The sequence below is a fragment of the Cebidichthys violaceus genome, unplaced genomic scaffold, assembly GCF_023349555.1.
Source record: "Cebidichthys violaceus isolate CVI_PGR_0920_01 unplaced genomic scaffold, fCebVio1.0.p SCAF_14, whole genome shotgun sequence".
Lineage (NCBI taxonomy): Eukaryota > Metazoa > Chordata > Actinopteri > Perciformes > Stichaeidae > Cebidichthys > Cebidichthys violaceus.
The window spans coordinates 2,415,503-2,435,714 of record NW_027176307.1 but is presented as its reverse complement, the minus strand read 5'-3'; the positions used below and the strand labels follow the sequence as shown (position 1 = coordinate 2,435,714).

The 20,212-nt window shown below is 39.2% G+C and overlaps 1 protein-coding gene across 1 annotated transcript in view; it reads left to right on the top strand.

Annotated features, from left to right (window-relative positions):
- Positions 1-20,212, top strand: part of scara5 (scavenger receptor class A, member 5 (putative)) — a 61,761-nt gene that overhangs the window by 4,479 nt on the left and 37,070 nt on the right. The window contains exon 2 of the mRNA XM_068708224.1: positions 1,246-1,374. Coding sequence (XP_068564325.1) covers positions 1,246-1,374 — 129 coding nt within the window. The remainder of the gene's footprint in view (positions 1-1,245; positions 1,375-20,212) is intronic.

Genomic DNA, 20,212 nt, shown 5'->3' with positions numbered 1-20,212 from the left:
ATTCTTGAAATTAATCGTGATTTGCTAGCTAGCAGCAGCTGATAAAATCTGCTAAAACACAGCCTTCAAAACTGTCAAAAAGTGAGACTTCTTGTTCCACAAACTGTGACGAAATACACGTTAATTTCTTTAGCAATGTTGAGGGTAATTACTCACAAACACAATTTGCTCATGCGCCGAAAACATTTAAAAAGTAATACCGCATTCCTCTTCCAATGACGATGGATGATGGATGTGACCCCAGAAAAACAACCTTCAAAAATCTCTTCATCCTCTTGACCTCAAGGGAATGTTGCCTCAACATCAACAGCCTGATCCCTGCTTCCTGCCAAGCTAACGAACACACACACACCGCATGGAAAAAACACTTCCATCACAGTGCTGTCAGTTTTATCAAGAGTGATTCTCCAACATCTGTTTGACCCTGAGAGGAGTGTTAAGTGGTGACATGAATTACTGTAATAGCTCCTTGTTGAGTTTGTGTATTTTTGTGTATTCTGTTATCCAAATGTATTTGTGTATCTATGATGTGTGTGTGTGTGTGTGTGTGTGTGTGTGTGTGTGTGTGTGTGTGTGTGTGTCTATCGCCATTATGTACAAACCATTTAGTTTGGCCAAATACAGACATAATTACTCATAATTTATATTTGTCATCATGCGATTAAGATTATTTAAAACCAATAAACCGAGAATGTGTTTGATATTGCTGCTTGCTTATTTGTCATTAAGTGTACGTTCTCTTCAGTATGCTATGATGTAAACAAACAACAACAACTTGATTTTGTACACCGCAGTCATGAAGTGCTTAGTGTGTGATCTCACTTTATGAGCACACAGCATGTCATCGTACCAGTAAATGTCAGGCTTTTATTTAAAAAAAAAAAAAAAGCATTGGAATGATTAGCTTTAGCTTCGACCACCAGTCCTTTAATGGATTTCTAATATTTTTGCATCAAGACTTAGGCAGCAACCGGAAAACATTAGCTTTGTTGTTGTAAACACCCTCTTTTCTTACACTGTGCCAGCCACCAATTAACAAGCTTTCAGAGAAATGGCTTTGTTTAAAGCAAACAAATCTTCAAACAACAATTCTAAAAATGTTTATTCTAAAAGCCAATTTACTTTTGCTGATTTATTCATTAGAGAATCTGGCATATTGCGACTGCAAAATATTTATTATCACATTATTATTCTATTTCAACTTTTGTATTGTTTCGCATCCTAATTTTTTGTTGTCCTGGTCAGGTTCTGGTAAGCGTCGCAGGAAGCAAGACCAGTGCTGTGCTCACATGAGCTCCCTCTCAGCCATAAAGTACGCCATCGTCTCCCTCTACATCCTGGTTTTTCTCACCATCTTTGGACTCTGCCTGGCAGGTAGGGTGTGACTTTATCTTCCATTAGCTGTATGTCTCTGACATGTGTGAAACACTGTTTTGATTTTGGTAGTTCTGGAGCTAATTCATTTACTACTTTTGGATGCTTTTATGGGCCAAAAAAACATTTTAACAATGGACAGCTGTTTCTATGTTAGCCCACAAAGAGTGAAAATTAGGCTCAGAACTTAAGATACAAGTTAAGATATATTTATTTTGTTTATAGCTGCTACATTTTGAAATTTCAAATCAGTTTCCATTTATTTTAAAACACCAAAAGCCAGTATTAGATCATTTGGAAATTTTGCAGTCATATTGGTTGATGATGATCTTGACCCTCCACATATTGCTCTCTGTCCAATGCTTGCTGATGAAAGAAGATTATGAAAAGTATAAATTACAGTTTACTATGTACTTGTGTACAAAATAACAACATAATATTATACTGAGACAAAGAAAAACATGAAAATATACTTCATAAAATGGTATGAAGAGATATCTGAAAGACAATAAATAGGAGTGACAGAATATATATATATATATATATATATATATATATATATATATATATATATATATATATAGCAAGCCTAATATATATATATATATATATATATATATATATAAAGCAGTGTTTCCCACACACAGACTTTATATGGGCAGGCCGCCCAGGTATATTAACTGTCTCCAAAGTATATTTGGCAACCCATTTTAGTATTTATTCTTTTAAATCCGTCCAAGAGAATGACACTATCAGCGATCAACTAACGACTGGAAGACCTCCCCTTGAGAAGAAGACCTGAAATCTCATAAATTAGTCTTTCTATTTTCTTGAGACCCAACTCTTCAAAAAAGTTATTTGCAACCATGTAAGGAGCCTAGTTAGTAAGTTTAGCTATACATGTATATTTGAATACAGCTGGGTTGTATGCATGGCCGGACCCCATAGACTGTGACTCCCTGGCGCTGTATTCAAGCTCTTTCAGCTCTTCCACATGACTTTCCTTCATCACTAGTTTGTCCAGCCTCATTCAGAGAGAAAAAGAAAGAAGGAGTAAAATAAAGAAATACAGAAAGGTGGAGAGAGAGGAGAGACAAGTACCGTACACATTTAGAAGGAGAGCACATTGTCCATGTTTTGTTCTCAGAGCTCAATTACGCAGATGACATCAGCCATTCCTCAAGGTTGAATTGTGATTAAGGACACACACATGTACAAAATCCCACTTATTTAGTCTAAGGTAACACTGTGGGGACGTGGTCTGAAACCTTACCCCCCTCTTAAACTGTCTGTTCTAGTTTAGCATTGAGAACACACACACACACACACACACACACACACACACACACACACACAATATATATATATATATATATATATATATATATATAAACAATCATTTGAAGCATAACCTAAACTTTGGTCATGTAAAAGTCCTGCTGGTGATTTTATTGACTTTATTCACTTGAGAATTTAACTGGCATAACTGTTGAAAAGTGTGTAATATGTTTCAATGCCAGAACTAGCACAATCTAATGCAGCTTCACTTTGTCCTTGGAGGTTTTTCTAATGAGTTTTCCAAGTGTGTTGTGCAACTGACCGTAGTGTTTTCTGCCGCACACATAGCTCTGTGCATGTGTGACCGATTTGAACTTGAATCCCACATGTGATGTCACGTATGTCACAACATTTTTGAAGCAAGGCAAGGTTGACTTTTTAGACCGCAACAGAGAAGAGATAAAGCATGATGGTGTCTGATTCCTTTGTCCTGCATGGTTTCCATTCTCCCCTTGTGCATGGCTGTGGGAGTACCAGGTTTCGATCTGCGTGGGGGGTCCCCTATAGAGACTGCTTTCCAGGAGGGCTTCCCGGGGTGACGGCAAAAACAGCATCACCTTTAGCCTAATTTATGGGTTGGCATCGCAATTGTGAGCTGGTCGCAGGGCTCTGTGCCGCCATCTACTGTAATTTTGGTGTTCCGGTGTAGCAAGTGGACATCAGGATAACAGATAACAGATATCCCAGCAATTGTTATTGTTATTGTCAACAGTCCGATTAGCAACTTGAGAAGCGAGAATGGAGTTCCAGTACAGACGTGACGTGCACGACCGGATTGTTTAACAAGTAGTCAGTTTACAGGCTTATTTTAAAACAGTAAAAAATTAAATCATCAAAGATAGGCGGTGGCTTCCCAGATTGCATTTTGGCCAATGCATCCCGCCTCTTTTGCTCTCCACTCAGACTTATCTGCATTCAACCAAAGCCTGCTCAAACACGATTACTTAATATTACTCGGACAACAAAGAGAAACCAGAACACACTCAAGGCCAAATTTTATCAAATTGCCTACAGATTCTACATTCATATGAATCTGTTTATAGCAATTAAAGGTCCAGGGCATTGCTCAGAGACCCTCACTTCTCTAGCTATGAAAAAAAAAGAAGCTATATTTGGAGGCAAAAATAATGTATTTCAAAGCCAAATGTCTTTGTGATTGGCAAAAAAATGAGTGAAACTGTAATGTGGAAATTTGGACTTGGTGGTTGACACAGTGCTGTAATGAATTTCAGCATCTTCAGAGCCTACACCGATGCAGTTCCTTCTCCTGCTCCTGGCCAATCCATTCATGTGTGTGTGTGTGTGTGTGTGTGTGTGTGTGTGTGTGTGTGTGTGTGTGTGTGTGCGTGCGTGCGTGCGTGCGAACAAGAAGGCTTTGAAAGTGTGTCCAGGTTTACGTCTGTTACCTTCTACAGACCCGGCTGTGGCCTCCTTGTAAAATGCCAGCTCTTTTATTAGAGTAGAGGAAGACAAAGAGCGGCTGATAAAGACAGAGAGAGAAGGAAAGAAGTTGAAAGAGTAGAACAATTAAGGAGGATGGAGTTAGAAAGATAAGTGACAGACCCAGAAACAGGTTTAAGAGCTGCCTGGCTTCAGACCAGCAGGATCCTGGAGGAATTGACTGCTCTAATCCTAATTTCATTTCAAGACTCTCCTCCCCCCGAGCCTCCCACTCATGGCGTAACCACATGGCTGATGCCAGTGTTCCCAGGCACAGAGATGTAGTCAAGAATTTGGAGCGACTTCAATGTCGTCACAGAGGTATTTGGTTATTTAAGGCCTTCAGATGAGGTTGTTTTAGAAAAGCAATCAAACCGGGCTTTTCAACCGGCCTCTCTTAAATTAAATGCCGGCCATCCAAAAGCTAAGTGGCTCCAGCACGGGAGGCACATTCACCACACACACACACACACACTCGCAGCGGCTGCCAGTTTTCCGACGTGCACACGGATTCAACTCTGTGTTATCCACATTTGCTTTTTGTTTGAATTCTCACTTGACTTTTACTTTTTTTTTCTTTTCCAGCCCTTACGTTGCCTCCTTTGGCTTTTCTCCAAACTTCATGGCTCGCCCAGCGTCTCCTGTGAATTCATACACATCCATATTTCATAGCTAGCAGGATCATGTCTCATCTCGGGTTGAAAACATCTGCATTCATGGCCATTACGCACAATATAGTATTTTCTCTGTCAGCGCATCTGATTCTAAATCTTAGTTTTGGACAAGCAAAGGGAGGAGAGTGATGAATATAAACAGAGACTGAAACCAAAATGACAGAGGATGAAAAAGCCAGGGGAGTTCTGCTCCATTCATCATGAGATTAAGAGCTGCCTTATCAGCCCATTATTCCTACAAGCTTATCTCCATGTAGATAGGACAGAGCTTTAACAGCTCTGATCAGGAGGCTCCATGGCAGCAGAGAGATTGGTCCACAGTTGAAAGGTCACGTGTTCAATTCCCATGATAGCCAGGAGCCAGAACCCAGACTTTTATCATCTCAGAGGTGCCTGGAGAGGCTTTTGTCTTTGTAGTCACTTGTTTTGGCTGACAAAGCTCAAGAGGAGGACCATTACTTAATAGACATGTTTGGTCTCTTCAGTATGAAAGCTGCACTAGACAACTGTGCATGCTGGCTGGTCCAAAAGGTTGGCATGATGTAACTCTTTAAGACTTAATGTCCCAGAAACCCAGTGGTCTGAGAACCTGAGGGAACAGTTTTACTCCTTTCTCCTTGTTTACACGTACAGACTCAGAGCAGCAGACTTTCCCTTGACCTGTCACAAGGCTGAAGCTTGCGTCGAGCACACAGTTTACACGCTGAGGCCTAATTGAGCAGTTACTACTGCTGTCGATGCATATAGTGTTTTCATGCATCGTTTTCCTTTTTCAAGTCCTGTTAGCTTGTTAGAGTTCCATCAAATTGAATGGTGAAGCTGTTGACTGCGACAATTGACTCAATTTTGTTTTATGGTTTTCTTTAACTTTTTTTCTGTTTTAAGTTGAGCATTTCATCTTGGGACACTGGGCGACTGAAGCGTCTTGAATCCCTGTAAGTGCTAGAATGCTATTTAGAGGTTCAAAGCACAGTGCATGGCAGCATTTCAGTCCACATGTGTGCACAAGTTGTGACTCTCTTTATGTGTGTGAGAGTGATGGCACAGAGGTTTAACTATTCTACCTGCAAGCAGAGAACATTTCCTGTCAGTGATCATTTCAGCTACTTATTAATACATTAGAAATGTCGTGGACAGTGTTCTACATAACATTAAAAGTCAGGTTAGGTTCAAATTTAAATAAAAAAAGAATAGCACCCAGAATATATGAGTAAGGAAAAATTATATTTCACAAGTTTTGGCCTGTATAAACTACAAATCTTCACACTCCTTGCTTGCAAAGGCGAACCACATCCGTTTTCACATCTTTTCAATGTTAATGCTCTATCACTGTTAACAGTCTCTGAAGCCAAAAAGCTGAGACAGAAACTTGTGTTGTAATTGTTCTAATTCTAGTTGCTTAGGTTCTAGGATTAAAAATGGGAAGCTGATGTCATTGTCTCTGTGTTCAATTTTTAATGCTCAAATGATCTTTATACTACGGTATCTGGCTGCATTGCTGGAAACCACACCTCTTCTTGGTTGCAATTGATCCAAATCACTCGTAATTTTTAAGAGATGAACTTTTCTCAACTTTTAAAAAAGAAACCAGATGCAAAGCTTTGTCTAAAACTGCCGCTTTTCTTTTGTCTCTCCATTAACACAAATGCCAAAAGAATCAGTGGCAGAATACAGTCCAAACTCCTTTTTAGAAAGTTCCTAAGCTCTTTCAGATGTTTTTTTTTTCTGTGAGTACATCCAAAGTATTACAATAGATAAGTTAAGATAAGACACTGCAACCCATTACTGCATATAAAGAGGAGTAGGTGCAAAAAATGTTGGACTGAACTATGTTATACTATATATATATGTATATATATATATATGTGTGTGTAATAAGTGTGTGGCTATGTGTTAAAATTAAGTAACAATCCAGAGCATGTTTTGTTATGTTGATTAAATTGTAAATCAATAATATATGTTAGTCCTGCACCCAAATATGCAAAGGTAGATCCACTTCAAATAATCCAGCAGGTTTAAGATTAAAATAATAAAAAGTAGAGTACCATGCTTGCTGCAGTGACAATTCACTACCATAATTGTATACACAACTACACAATTTGGTTCATGCAAAAGGTGCAAAACAGTTGGTTGGTTTGGTTTGTTGGTTCTTTTCTCTTATAGCAGAGCAAAAGCCTTTTTTAGAACACTTCTCTAGCATTGTGCTTATATGGTGCATATAAAGATAACTCTAGAGTCTATTAAAAAACTGGATTATTTCCTCATATTCCATGGCATTTTGGACAACTTCTAGCCACAGAAGAACTCTCTTCTCTTTGCGAAGGGCTGAGATTTCTTTCCGTTGTTTTTTGGCGAGAGATTGCTACAAATACCTTGTGCTACATCTGGAGCCAGTTCTTAGAATAACAGGTTGTGTAAAACACCCAACAAACACATCTAATAGCCAGTGATTGGCCCATATATGGCCTTGCAGACAGAAGCTGATAACAGCCTGCGTGTTCAGGAAGGAGGGTTAACCAGGATGTACACATTTGATATATGTGTTGATGAGCTCGATGGAGATCTAGGGGTCTATTACTACCTTTAATCATGACAAAAATGGTATGAAATTCATACACGCGCCACTGTTGCCATAATCCACAAAATAAAGTCTCGAATTTTACAGGTGTGGTTGAGGAAATTGGCCAGTTATATGTTTACATGGTTATTTTCCTCTTACATGCTGCAGGTCTTGAAGCGCTGCCTACATGCCTCCCTTCAACTTATACTGTACTGTAGGTGCAACTGAGTCATGTTTTCCAGCAAACATGCAGCTCACAGGTTTGGCACGGTTGTGTTTTTTTCCTCAGCCAGTTAACTGCTGGAAAACACGATGGGTGGGTTTGTTATAATTCTTTAAAGCCATGAAATCTATGAGCTTGAGTTTGTGTTTTTTAGTGATAGGCAACAGAAATGTTATTGCCAAGCAGAAATAGGCAGTTGGCAGTGGCCCTGAAACAACTTGGGGTTATTTTGGTCTCAGGCCTTTGTAGTAACTGGGTAACTGCATGTGTTAGCATAATTATGTTGGTGTTTTACATCAACTTTTCCTACTACAATGCTCTGTCCCTAGCCGTTGGTTTAAGTTAAATATTCCGTTTCTATAGCAAGTGTTTCATGGAGAGCTGTAGTCATGAGGTCACATCCCAGCTAGCCTCTGTTCCATTAGCCCTTGTGACAATCGAAGGGAAAATCTGGTCTGGGACCCTGGTCGTTACCGTTGTTCGGTAATGACCAGGTATACCACATTACCAGGTATATCTGGTAATGTGCTTTTACAAATCCAGTCTGTTCGCAGACTCATTGGGGCCGCCCTGATTAATTTAAAATATTCCACATTTAGGAGTTAAAATTTGGATGATTACTTCAGAATCTTCCGCGTGGGATCACAATAGAGTGGTGCAGGGATGTTGTGTTTTTTTAGGCCAACCCAGAAAGTTAGCATTGCACTGGTTCCCTTGACAAAAAGCCAATGGGATTTTTCCATTGGATTTTGGATCATTGCAGATACCTGTTTATGATACTACATATCTTATTCTGCAAGATAATCTTCATACATGAACACGCCTTGATTTTTGAAGCGTCAATGCAATCGTCACAAAGTAAAAAGCCGCGGTCGACGATAAACCAACTACACCACGGTTACATGAGCAAGCCGACGAGGCTGTACAGGCGGACTAGTCTGCGTGATGACATTTTGTAGTCTCATTTAGCCACTTGTTTGCAAACTACATTTTAAGACATATACAAGCTTCACAATTCACTAGAAAGGTGTTTACTAATGTATTTTATATTGTAGAACAAAACGTTGAAATCGCTTAAGCTTGTGTTAACGACAGACCTTAATTTAGGCACCTTACAAAAAAAACATTCAGAAAACCAATCGACTTGAAGACAAGCGAACCAGATGAGCAAAAACGCTTTCCGGGTTTTAGAACTCATTCCTGAACCACTCTATAGCAATGAGAGAGATAAGCCAGGGCAGCTGACGGTGTTGCCAAGCAATGGTAAACATCCTGCCCTTGAGGCTAACGTTAGCTAGCATGCTACTGTTGACAGATAAAAAACTGACCCAGCTCTCACTTCCAGTTTTCGCTAAGAATAGCAACCCGTGTTGACCGCCTCTCTGCAACCATTTCTCACCCAGACTCGTTTAACCTTTAGCGTTTGTTTTTTTCTCATTGCGAATCATTACTACAACAAGTTGATGCAACACGTACATTTTTGTTTTATTTACATCTTCTTCCCCATGAAATCACGTGAGGTGGTGCATTTCTCCCCCTGGCACGATAATCTTAATATCCTGTTGTGTGTGATGTGCTAATTATTTTCAAACCTTTGTGATTTTGACAAACAAAGATCACTTTGTAAGCACAGAAAAACTACAACTCCCATTAAAATGTATGTTGTACAGCATCGGTTCTCATCTTATTTTAACTTGGTTTTGTCCATAACCAATTCTCCAAAGTTCTCTTCTAAGTATTCTTTTCCAATTTATTTTCTGTTGTCTCTGCTATCTAGAAACTTGTGTAGTGTCGGCTACTTTCTGCCCTTCTCTTAATAGAGACCCATGAATTAACCACAACCCATCCACTTGCTCATGGACTCATCTATTCTGTTGAGCCATGAGGTTTAAGGTCAAGGGCTTATATAAAATGGTGTTTGTTGGTGCTGAAGACTGCAGACTTTCACACTTGAGCAATAATAATTCAACCCTAACCTGAACCTCAGTTTTGGGCTTGGGATCAAAGTTGTCTTTTTTAATTTTTTTATTTCAGGGATGTACTGTCTTTAACTTTTTTCATTGAATTCAGTTTTTCTGGTACATTTTTGGTACAGCCCTGGAAGATATTTTTTGCTGAAGGGGATACTTACTCTGCCATTAAAAACTTCTACCTATTGGGGTCTGTGGGACACTGGCGGGGCAGAGGACATTGACATACCTGACCATCAGAAAAACAATGCAGGTTAATTTTACCAAAACCACAACCTTTAGATTACTTTGAGGTTACTCAAGAAAGCACGCACACTCTTTCACAACACGTCTTTAATGTAGACCAGATGTGTCTGGCTAAGTTTGTCGTTAGAAGAACGTTCAGAGGGTAAATCTGACACCACGAAGTGCCACTCCTTTCGGCTTTAAAGAGGAACTTTAAAGGTCTTAAACCACACCTCTGTAAAAATGATCAACATTTTTGACGCTGAAGACGAGGTGTTTCTAATCTCGGTCTGTTTGTGTTCGTCACGGGTGAGAAATTCCTTCCTTAGACATACTTTGTCTGCAGGAGAGTAAATCCTCCATCACAGACTAAGAGCATGCGCCAGAAGAGACACTTACTTTTTCATGTCTATATACACGCAGAGACACATAAACCCCCATACATGTGTTGAGAAATGCAAGCATGAACGCAAATAAAAACACACATGCACACAAAAAGTATAATTCTAGACTCATAAAAACACAAACACACAAGTATTTGTGCATAAAACACAAAGCATGTGTGCATAAAACACAAAACCTTTGATTATACACACAATCGTTGAAAACCTGGAAACAAACAGCCTATCTGCATACTGACATGAACGTAACATAAAAAAACATAAAAAGACACAAATTCCTGCCTACACAAGAGCACATGCACTTTTATTTATGCACACAGACGCACAACCACAAAACAAATTCATCAGTGGCACAACACACACACACACACACACACACACACACACACACACACACACACACACACACACACACACACACACACACACACATGCACTGTACCGTCCCAGGGCCCCTAAATTGACTCTAAGAACATAAAGCCTTTTCTAATGAGTTTCTGTACTGTGGTCGTCATCCTTTCTGTAGAAAAGAGTCTGGAGAGGATCCAGCGTTCCCAGTAGGTGTCCCATCATAAGAGGAATGCGCACACACACACACACACACACACACACACACACACACATGCACACAGAAACATACAGAGAAAAGTCAGTCCTTCATTCTTCAACAAGAGGGGTTCTAAAAAGTCAGGGGACAGCCTCATTTAAGCAGTCAAAGTCAAGCACAAGCCATTAACATGTCAAGACTAATTGGACCTCTCTCTCTCTCTCTCTCTCTCTCTCTCTCTCTCTCTCTCTCTCTCTCTCTGGTGCCTGTCTCTCTGTGTCTTCTCAGTGCAGGGAACCAAAGTGCTAGCATGGCATTAGACTCCTACTCGTGTTATATACACTGTAGATATAATATATTATAAATGTATAAGATGGATGTTTAAGTCTATGTATTTTTGCTTTAATATATGTTTTGTTTGATTGCCTGTATGTTTGGGTGCTTTAGTGCAACATTTTAAAGAGGTTGTTATTGTAAACCCTGAGATTTGGCATCCAGCCTCATTTACTATAAGAAGCTCTAGTCCTGCTTATGTGAACTCAATTTCTAGAAATACAAAGGAACAAAAAGTTTTTTAACTGACATATGCTGATATGCGTCACAGGTAATGTTGGTACTTAGTTCTACTTGATTTTCATATGTATCCCCATAACTTGATTTCCTGCAGTTTGCACTTGACCATTGTTCTCCTTTGTAATAAAGATCTATTCTAATGCTACACCTTATCATACCCAGCTGACACCTTTGCTTTGAAAAGTTGTAAACATGCAGAGCTACACACATTCAGCTCAGCTTCAAGCCAAATAAGTTCATGAGGTGCAATAAAGTGGAACACTGCAGTGTGTAAATAACTCAAATAAAAGCAGCAAGCCTCAGTGATGCAGCTCTCCATTAAATGTTAGTGATTTTTTTTTTTTTTTTTATCTGATGGAGAGAGGGGTTTTAATTAAGCTTCAGGGATTTCAAGAGCATGATAGTGGGCTTCTAAATTAGTTTTTTTTGTTTTATTAGCAGAGTAATTAAGTAACAACAGATTCCAAAGACTGAGCTTAAGTCTGTTAAACACACATGTCTAGTGCTGTCCAACTGTGTTTGGTGGGGCGACAACTTGAAACAGAGGAATTGAACAGTTGATAGAAAGGTGAGGAAAACAATGACGAATCAATGGTTGTAAAGTCATAACCTGCTACGTTTCATGCTGTTCAGTGCAGCCGCAGGATACAGTATGACAAAATAGTGATCACGGTACCTTTAAATGTAACAAAAATCTTGTTTTTAGTTACTGATGATTTTTAATTACCTACATTTGTATTTTTGCATGTTAAGACGAGAGTATTTGAACCATTATGTTTGTTTCTTGTGTCACCATGTCAAATTAACCCTCAACTGCTTTGTTTGCATACATGTTACAGTTGTATGTACTTTGTAGTGGCTGTAAAGCAGTTTAGTTAGGTGATAAGACTCTGCAGCAGACGATCCAGTGCGTCTCTGAGTAGGAAAATAAACAAGTCAGGAAGGGAAACCATAAGTTTAAAGAATTCTGTAAGTCAGAAGACCTACAGTTGTGGTCAAAAGTTTACATACACTTGTAAAGAACATAATGTCATGGCTCTCTTGAGTTTCCCCGTTATTTCTACAACTCAGATTTTTCTCTGATAGAGTGATTGGAACAGATACTTCTTTGTCACAAAAAACATTCATGAAGTTTGGTTCTTTCATGACTTTATTATGGGTTAACAGAAAAAGTGATCAAATCTGCTGGGTCAAAAATATACATACAGCAGTGGTAATATTTGGTTACATGTCCCTTGGCCATTTTCACTTCAATTAGGCGCTTTTGGTAGCCATCCACAAGCTTCTGGCAAGCTTCTCCTTGAATCTTTGACCACTCCTCTTGACAGAATTGGTGCAGTTCAGTTAAATTTGATGGCTTTCTGACATGGACTTGTTTCTTCAGCATTGTCCACATGTTCTCAATGGGATTTAAGTCAGGACTTTGGGAAGGCCATTCTAAAACCCTAATTCTAGCCTGATTTAGCCATTCCATTACCACTTTTGATGTGTGTTTGGGGTCATTGTCCTGTTGGAACACCCAACTGCGCCCAAGACCCAACCTTCGGGCTGATGATTTTAGGTTATCTTGAAGAATTTGAAGGTAATCCTCCTTCTTCATTATCCCATTTACTCTCTGTAAAGCACCAGTTCCATTGGCAGCAAAACAGCCCCACAGCATAATACTACCACCACCGTGCTTGACGGTAGGCATGGTGTTCTTGGGGTTAAAGGCCTTACCTTTTCTCCTCCAAACATATTGCTGGGCATTGTGGCCAAACAGCTCGATTTTTGTTTCGTCTGACCACAGAACTTTCCTCCAGAAGGTCTTATCTTTGTCCATGTGATCAGCAGCAAACTTCAGTCGAGCCTTAAGGTGCCGCTTTTGGAGCAAGGGCTTCCTTCTTGCACGGCAGCCTCTCAGTCCATGGAGATGCAAAACACGCTTGACTGTGGACACTGACACCTGTGTTCCAGCAGCTTCTAATTCTTGGCAGATCTGCTTTTTGGTGGTTCTCGGTTGACTCTTCACCCTCCTGACCAATTTTCTCTCAGCAGCAGGTGATAGCTTGCGTTTTCTTCCTGATCGTGGCAGTGACAAAACAGTGCCATGCACTTTATACTTACAAACAATTGTTTGCACTGTTGCTCTTGGGACCTGCAGCTGCTTTGAAATGGCTCCAAGTGACTTTCCTGACTTGTTCAAGTCAATGATTCGCTTTTTCAGATCCATGCTGAGCTCCTTTGACTTTCCCATTGTAGCGTTTGTGGGCGTTTGTATCCAATGAGCCCTATTTAAATGGCCTCAGAGAAGTCACCAGCTGTAGTCACTCATAATCACTCACAAGAAGTTAAGAGGCCATGCTATGAAGCTCATTTCATTGACACAACTTTCTAAGTCACCAAAATTGCTAATTCATGTTGCTGTATGTATATTTTTGACCCAGCAGATTTTGTCACTTTTTCTGTTAACCCATAATAAAGTCATGAAAGAACCAAACTTCATGAATGTTTTTTGTGACAAAGAAGTATCTGTTCCAATCACTCTATCAGAGAAAAATCAGAGTTGTAGAAATAACTGGAAACTCAAGAGAGCCATGACATTATGTTCTTTACAAGTGTATGTAAACTTTTGACCACAACTGTAAACTTTAATTGGTATTTTCCCATACAGTTTATCATTTGGGGATATTTACTGATAGGTAAGCATTTTGTGTTTACTAAGATTACTGATGTAAACAAATCTCTCACAGCATAGATAACCTTAATATTTATCATTTGCAGTGTCTGTACAGGTTTTAAAAGACCATTGAGTCAATCAATTAAGAAAGCGAAGCAGGTTCGAATCCTGTGTTTTAATTTTTGAAAGTCAGTTGATCCACTCATTTAAATCCTTGCAACGTCACACCAGGAAACACACAGACACCCCAACAAGAGGCTGAAAACAGGTTCTATTCTATCACACACACACACACACACACACACAGACACTTCATTCAGCCTCTCACAGCAAGAGCCTCACTTTGATGTCTGCCACATCAGACAGGGTCCACGCTTAGAAATCAAACAAAAGCCCCACCGCCGCCACCGCTGTCACTTCATTTGGACATTCCTGCAGCTGAGTTACACACACAACCTCTCCCAGAGATACACTTCAACGTGACTGCAGTAGTGTAGAGACATTATTGTTTAACCCTCCATAAAATGACTAAATAAACAAAAAGATTACACTTCTTCCTCCTCTACATCTGCCTCGTTGAATTTGCAGTTTATACATTTCAGCCAGTTGTTATAAACTCAAATTCAACAGCTCTGTTTAGAAATTATATTTATATTACATCTATTGTATTCCTGTGGTTCAACGGTGATGTTTACTGTATGTAGCCACGGCTGCAGAACCGGTTGATGACTAAGCATTAACCCATGACAGCAGTTATGTGTGAGAGGGTTGCATGCAGCGGTGTGAGCCTGGCTTCATGAACCCGTGCCAAACATGTGGTCTGTGTGATAATGGCACCAGTCCCAAAGAATCACAACAAAATAGCTTTAATCAGTTTTCTTCAGATGGAGCCATATTGCAGAGAATAACTTCAAACATTAATGCATCACTGTCAAATGAACTGTAATATGTGTTTATGTTAGCTGAAAACCAAAGAGATCATATTCGCAATGACAGATTGTATGCGACACCAGTGGTTTACCATGGCCACATTTCCCATAAAACCTGTCTTCGCCCCCCTCCTCATCGGTGCCTTTGTCTTGACTGAAGAGGTTGGCAGGTTACTTTTTCATTGGCCTTCTGCTCATTCCACCATCTACAGAACCAATAGCTCAAACTCAAAAGGTCAGCAGAGTGGGTTAGACAAAATACTTTGCTTTTCAAGTCGTCCCCTGATTAATAAATGTAAAATAGCAGCAAATATCTGGTGCATATAGTGGAGCTTTTATCAGCCAAAAAGCCAGATGTTTTTCTGTAGAAGTTGGTTGGTACCAGAGCAAACAGAGCTAAAAGAGGGAGAACATTAGATTTACATTCATCAGAAAAGAAACACAACTCCAAATGAATGCTAATATTGCTCCATGTCTGCCGGATGTGAAAATTGGAATCTGTTTAATAACATGATCACCGTATCAACTTAAATATGTCAATGTTGACTTTACAACCCCCTAAGTGGCCAAAAAAAGTGTTTGTATCACTTACATAGTTTTGTCTGCAAATTATTGTGCAATAACGTTGTGCATGCAAATCAGCCCATGACGTTAACTATCCACTTAATAGCAACTATTCTAGCAGACTAATGATTCCTAGCAAAATGTAATTAAAAACTAACTAAATTAGTCATTTAGGTTTTTGTGATTGATTTGAGCCATACACCCCATTCTTTCTTTTTCTTATTTCTGTTTACTGTATTACTGCAGTGTTAATCCAATTTTATACTCATCTCACACACATTTTGTCTTTAGACCAGTAGATGGTAATTGAGCTGAACTCCGGATATGAATCTAGCCTTTTGCAGCCATCCATTTAAAATGACATAATAGCTGCCTTTTGATGTGATCTCGAGGAAAGCAGGTTGTTGCCTGTCTGATTTCAAAGCTCCTGTAATTTCATTCTCATTCACTGCTGGAGGACTTTCAGGTCTGCAGTTCACAAAAAGACTCTTTCTTCTTTATTTCCTTCCCTTCTTCCTGCCGCTGGCATCCCCTCAAAGTGAAGTGGGATGTTGGTCAGGATTTTGTCTGGTTGAAGGTGACTGGTATCGCTGTGTGTCACTCACTCACATGCAAACACATGAAAACACTGACAGATGTGGTGTCCATATCTGACTTTATTATTATTTATCATTATTAGAGGGATAGTAAAAATGGTTGCCCAAAAAAAGAGATGTTGTATGTCCATTACAAATAGAACTTGCATAGATAGAGCATTGGTAGCAGACACATATGGTAAATTGGCTATTTTTAACTAAGTACCAGCTGTTATAATATTTCTCCAGGTTGCTATTTTTCTCATCCTCCTTCCAGATCAGATCACATTCAGCTCTGGCTGGTTAGTTATGAAACTAAATTGGATTTGTATTTTAGAGTTACATTACATAGTCTGCGAATGTTGAAGTCAGTTCAGCTATTTTACAGCGACAAGTAAAGTTCTTCAAGCCCAGGTATAACATTCATGGACGAATATGCAATCCACAATACCTGTTCTGTGCCAACGATCAGTGCCAATACAGGAAGTTGTTTATGTAGCAAAGCTAAGAGTAGGGGTGTAACCTTGCTGCGCCCAACTCATGTCCACGCTAGCAATAACATGTGACATGTCCAAATTGCATTTCAGATACAACCAAGCACAATTTCCAAGCTCCTAACTTCCTGCTTTATTCAGAAGGGTCATTCCAGGTACTCCACAAACCAGCCCAACTCGCAAGAATGTTTGCTCTGGCTTTTTTAATGTTTCTATGTTTGGATTGGATAACTGGAAGATCGCAGCATCGCAGAAGCTTTATTCCAACAAGATGTTCTGGTTAAAGTCAAGTCCAAAACTCTATTTAACTTGCTTATCCTTTGAGATAAATGTCTGTCTGGCGGTCAATATCAAAGGAAGAGGAGGCCGGTAGAGGCTCTGAAGGTGTGTCACTAATCTATTAGCCAATTCTGACTCCTTCATGGAGGTCCACTGATGAAAGACCTGTGTGCAAGTAATGGGTTTTGCTAATTTATGCTTATCCATTGTGGTGTTTTCAGGGGTTTAACCACAAATTGTACAGCGTAGGGGTTAATTTATAGTTGAGCATTCTAGATGATGGATAAACGGACACATATAATCAAAGTAATCATGTTTACGTTCTTTCATTCATTTTGTGAGCCACAGCTGTGGTGAGGTCAAGGTTTGCACTGAAAACATTTCTAGATCACAAAATACAAAAAAAAAAAAAATTTCAAACATTTCATCTTCTCTTCTATGTTGTCAAACTCTACCGCACACGAAGAAGCTCTAACGGAATCGTCAAAGTTAGTGGTCTCTAAAAAGCACTGACATTTTTCAGGAGGTCCTCGAAAAGTCTGATTCGTGTCCGATTCTACAATGCAACAATCCAGCCCGACGTGTTTTGTCATTCAAGAGATTTCTTCTTTGCCAACGGTACAATAAACTCTGCCACAAAGAAACAACATTGACATTTACATACTTGGCCATGCTGCAGAGTATGCATTAACAGTCTGTTTGAGGAGGGTGCAAACATGAGTAGAGACAATTCTTTCTGTTTTTAATGGTCGTTTTTAGCTGAATGTTTTAAGCCAGAGAGAAACTGGGCTCTGTATACTGAAACTTAATTAAAGTTATGCAAATAAAAGTAATTGTTGAATTTACAAAGCTAACTTTTTTTGGTATGTTTAAAAAAAAATTACAGGGGAGGGGATAAAATAGAATAAAGTCATAATATTCCATGGACATGTTCCACACGTGCAGTCCTGGACCCTCACAGACATGAGTAGATTTAAGTCATCCAAATCCAGCCCTTGCAGCTATTTCAACTGTACACCTCAGTTTTCTGTGGAGGGTTTCTTCCTGTAGTTTTGGATATATTTGCAATCATTGCTGATGTAGGCTTCTCTAACCAACTGTCATATTACAGTCTATGATGTCTACACAAAAAACCTGACTTTACGCTTCTGTTTGTAATGGCCGGCTCCCTTTAAAGCCAAATGATGCTGCTTTCTGTACTTGGCAACACACACGCAGGTAAACACATGCTTCTTTTAGGTAGCTTTATTAAAAAGCCTGTGAGAGCTGAAAAAGGAGATTAGTAACCATGGGTGCAGGGCCTGGCGGCAGAGAACTGCAGGACATTTGACTTGTACAACATTTTTTAAACGACACAGGGATCACAAAAGACTTTAAGATGAAGAAGATTTAAAGGGACAGACCGGTTTAAGAGAGTAGTTATTTACACAGTGAGAATGTGTGTAAATTGAAACATGTACAGATCCCAACCACATTCATACCGATGATGAATGACCTATCATATAGATTAGAAGAAACCTAGTTTATGAGGCATAACACAATAGGAAATTAACACAAGAGAATGCCAATTTAAAGAACAAGTCAACACAGAAATATAAGCTTGTAAAGTAAGTAACAAAGGCATTGCTTAATGTTAGGGCACCAGACTTGCAGGAAAATTGTCCTTGCAGCTGCCACTAAAAGAAGAACTCAAGACAGTATATATATGAATCTATAAATATGTAACAATTATGAAGAAACCAAAAACATTGAAACAAAACCCTCCAATCATTAAACCAAAGACCTAGAAACAGAAAACAAAACTTCTAGAAATACTGTGTATTGCGAAGAACAAATACATTTTTGTATCTGTTGGTTTTTCTTTTAGAGAACTTTAAAGTGAACAAAGATGTATTGTATGATATGTGTGTGTATTGTGTTTGACATCAAAGAAATGTGGATTCCGGGGGAGAGGAAATATTTCATGGATACTCTTTTAACTGCTGCCTGATAAATGAAGGCACCATGTTGTTTTTGGCTATGCCCACAGAGGAATGCAGCTCTGATAGACTTCCCTCTGTCTACTCTGTCTGCCCTTACCACGACACTGTCCAGCCTTTTCTGTTTGAGTGTGTGTGTGTGTGTGTGTGTGTGTGTGTGGGCGTGTTTTACCCATGTTGTAGGGACATTAATCTGTTTACACAGTCACATTGCGTGGGCTCGCCTTCCTTATGGGGACAAAATGCACATCCCCATAGTATTACAAGTATTACATTTTAGGATGAAGACTTGGTTTAAGGTGAGGGCAAGGTTAGGTTCAGGTTAAGGTTAGCGTAAGGGTTAAGATTAGTCTCCATGAAATTATTGTATGTCAATGTAATGTCCCGAAAAGTCATCAAAAACACGATTGTGTGTGTGTGACTTTGCAGGGACCATGACTCCGAATTGTGTTGTAGGGACTCACCTGCATTGTGGTGACCGAAATGTGCCAGAATCTTAGTTATTTGTTTGGGGGTTAGACTTGGTTTTAGATTAGATTTGGGTTGAGGTTCATGTTGAATGCACTGTAAAAAAAAAAGTTAACAAATTAAGACTAAGTCTAAGGAAAGTCCTCACAAGTATAGCAAGATAAGTTTTGTGTATGTGTGAAAGAAAGAGCTACAGAGAGAACATCCAACAGAAAGAGTCTTTGTGCAATAAATAGACAGCCATCCAGATCCCATCTTTCTAAGGTTGAATGAACTGCACATGAAAATATAAAGAAAAGGGGTTTTTTTGCCCTAAACATAACTTATTGTTTCACAATGTGACATTGTGCATGTCTGGAAGTGTGATATGATGCTGATGAAACATATTTATGAAACGTATTTTCGGTTCAGAATCCGCAGCACTCAACATATCTCGTGGTTTGCAGAAAAGTTTGATGCCAACATTTTTTTCACAGTTTGGATTATGCATTTACATACTTTAGTATGAGTTCACTGTAGTATATTGGTCATTTAAAATGATTCATATCTATCAAGTAAGTGATTACCCTTTTGGCCAGCTTTTACATTTTAGGTAATGTTTTGATTGTTCACTGAAAGTGCTAATCATGTTGAATGCAGATAAAACACTGCAAATAATATGAATCCACTGCTAGCATAGAAGACCGTGTGAGGACTGAACAAACAGTTCTGAATTCATTTCAATACACACTGAAGTCCAGCTGTCGTGCTGGACCGCACTCCGAACATTTGATTCATGAATGTCCTCTACTCCACAGAAGAATCCAAAGACCATGAAGCTGTGAATTTGGGACTAATCTGTTTTGAGTATTGCTGCCATCCATACCCACCCGTGTGTGTGTGTGAAATAAAGAGGAAAGAATAGGAGGTCAATGGAAAAAACAATGACTTGAGATGACTT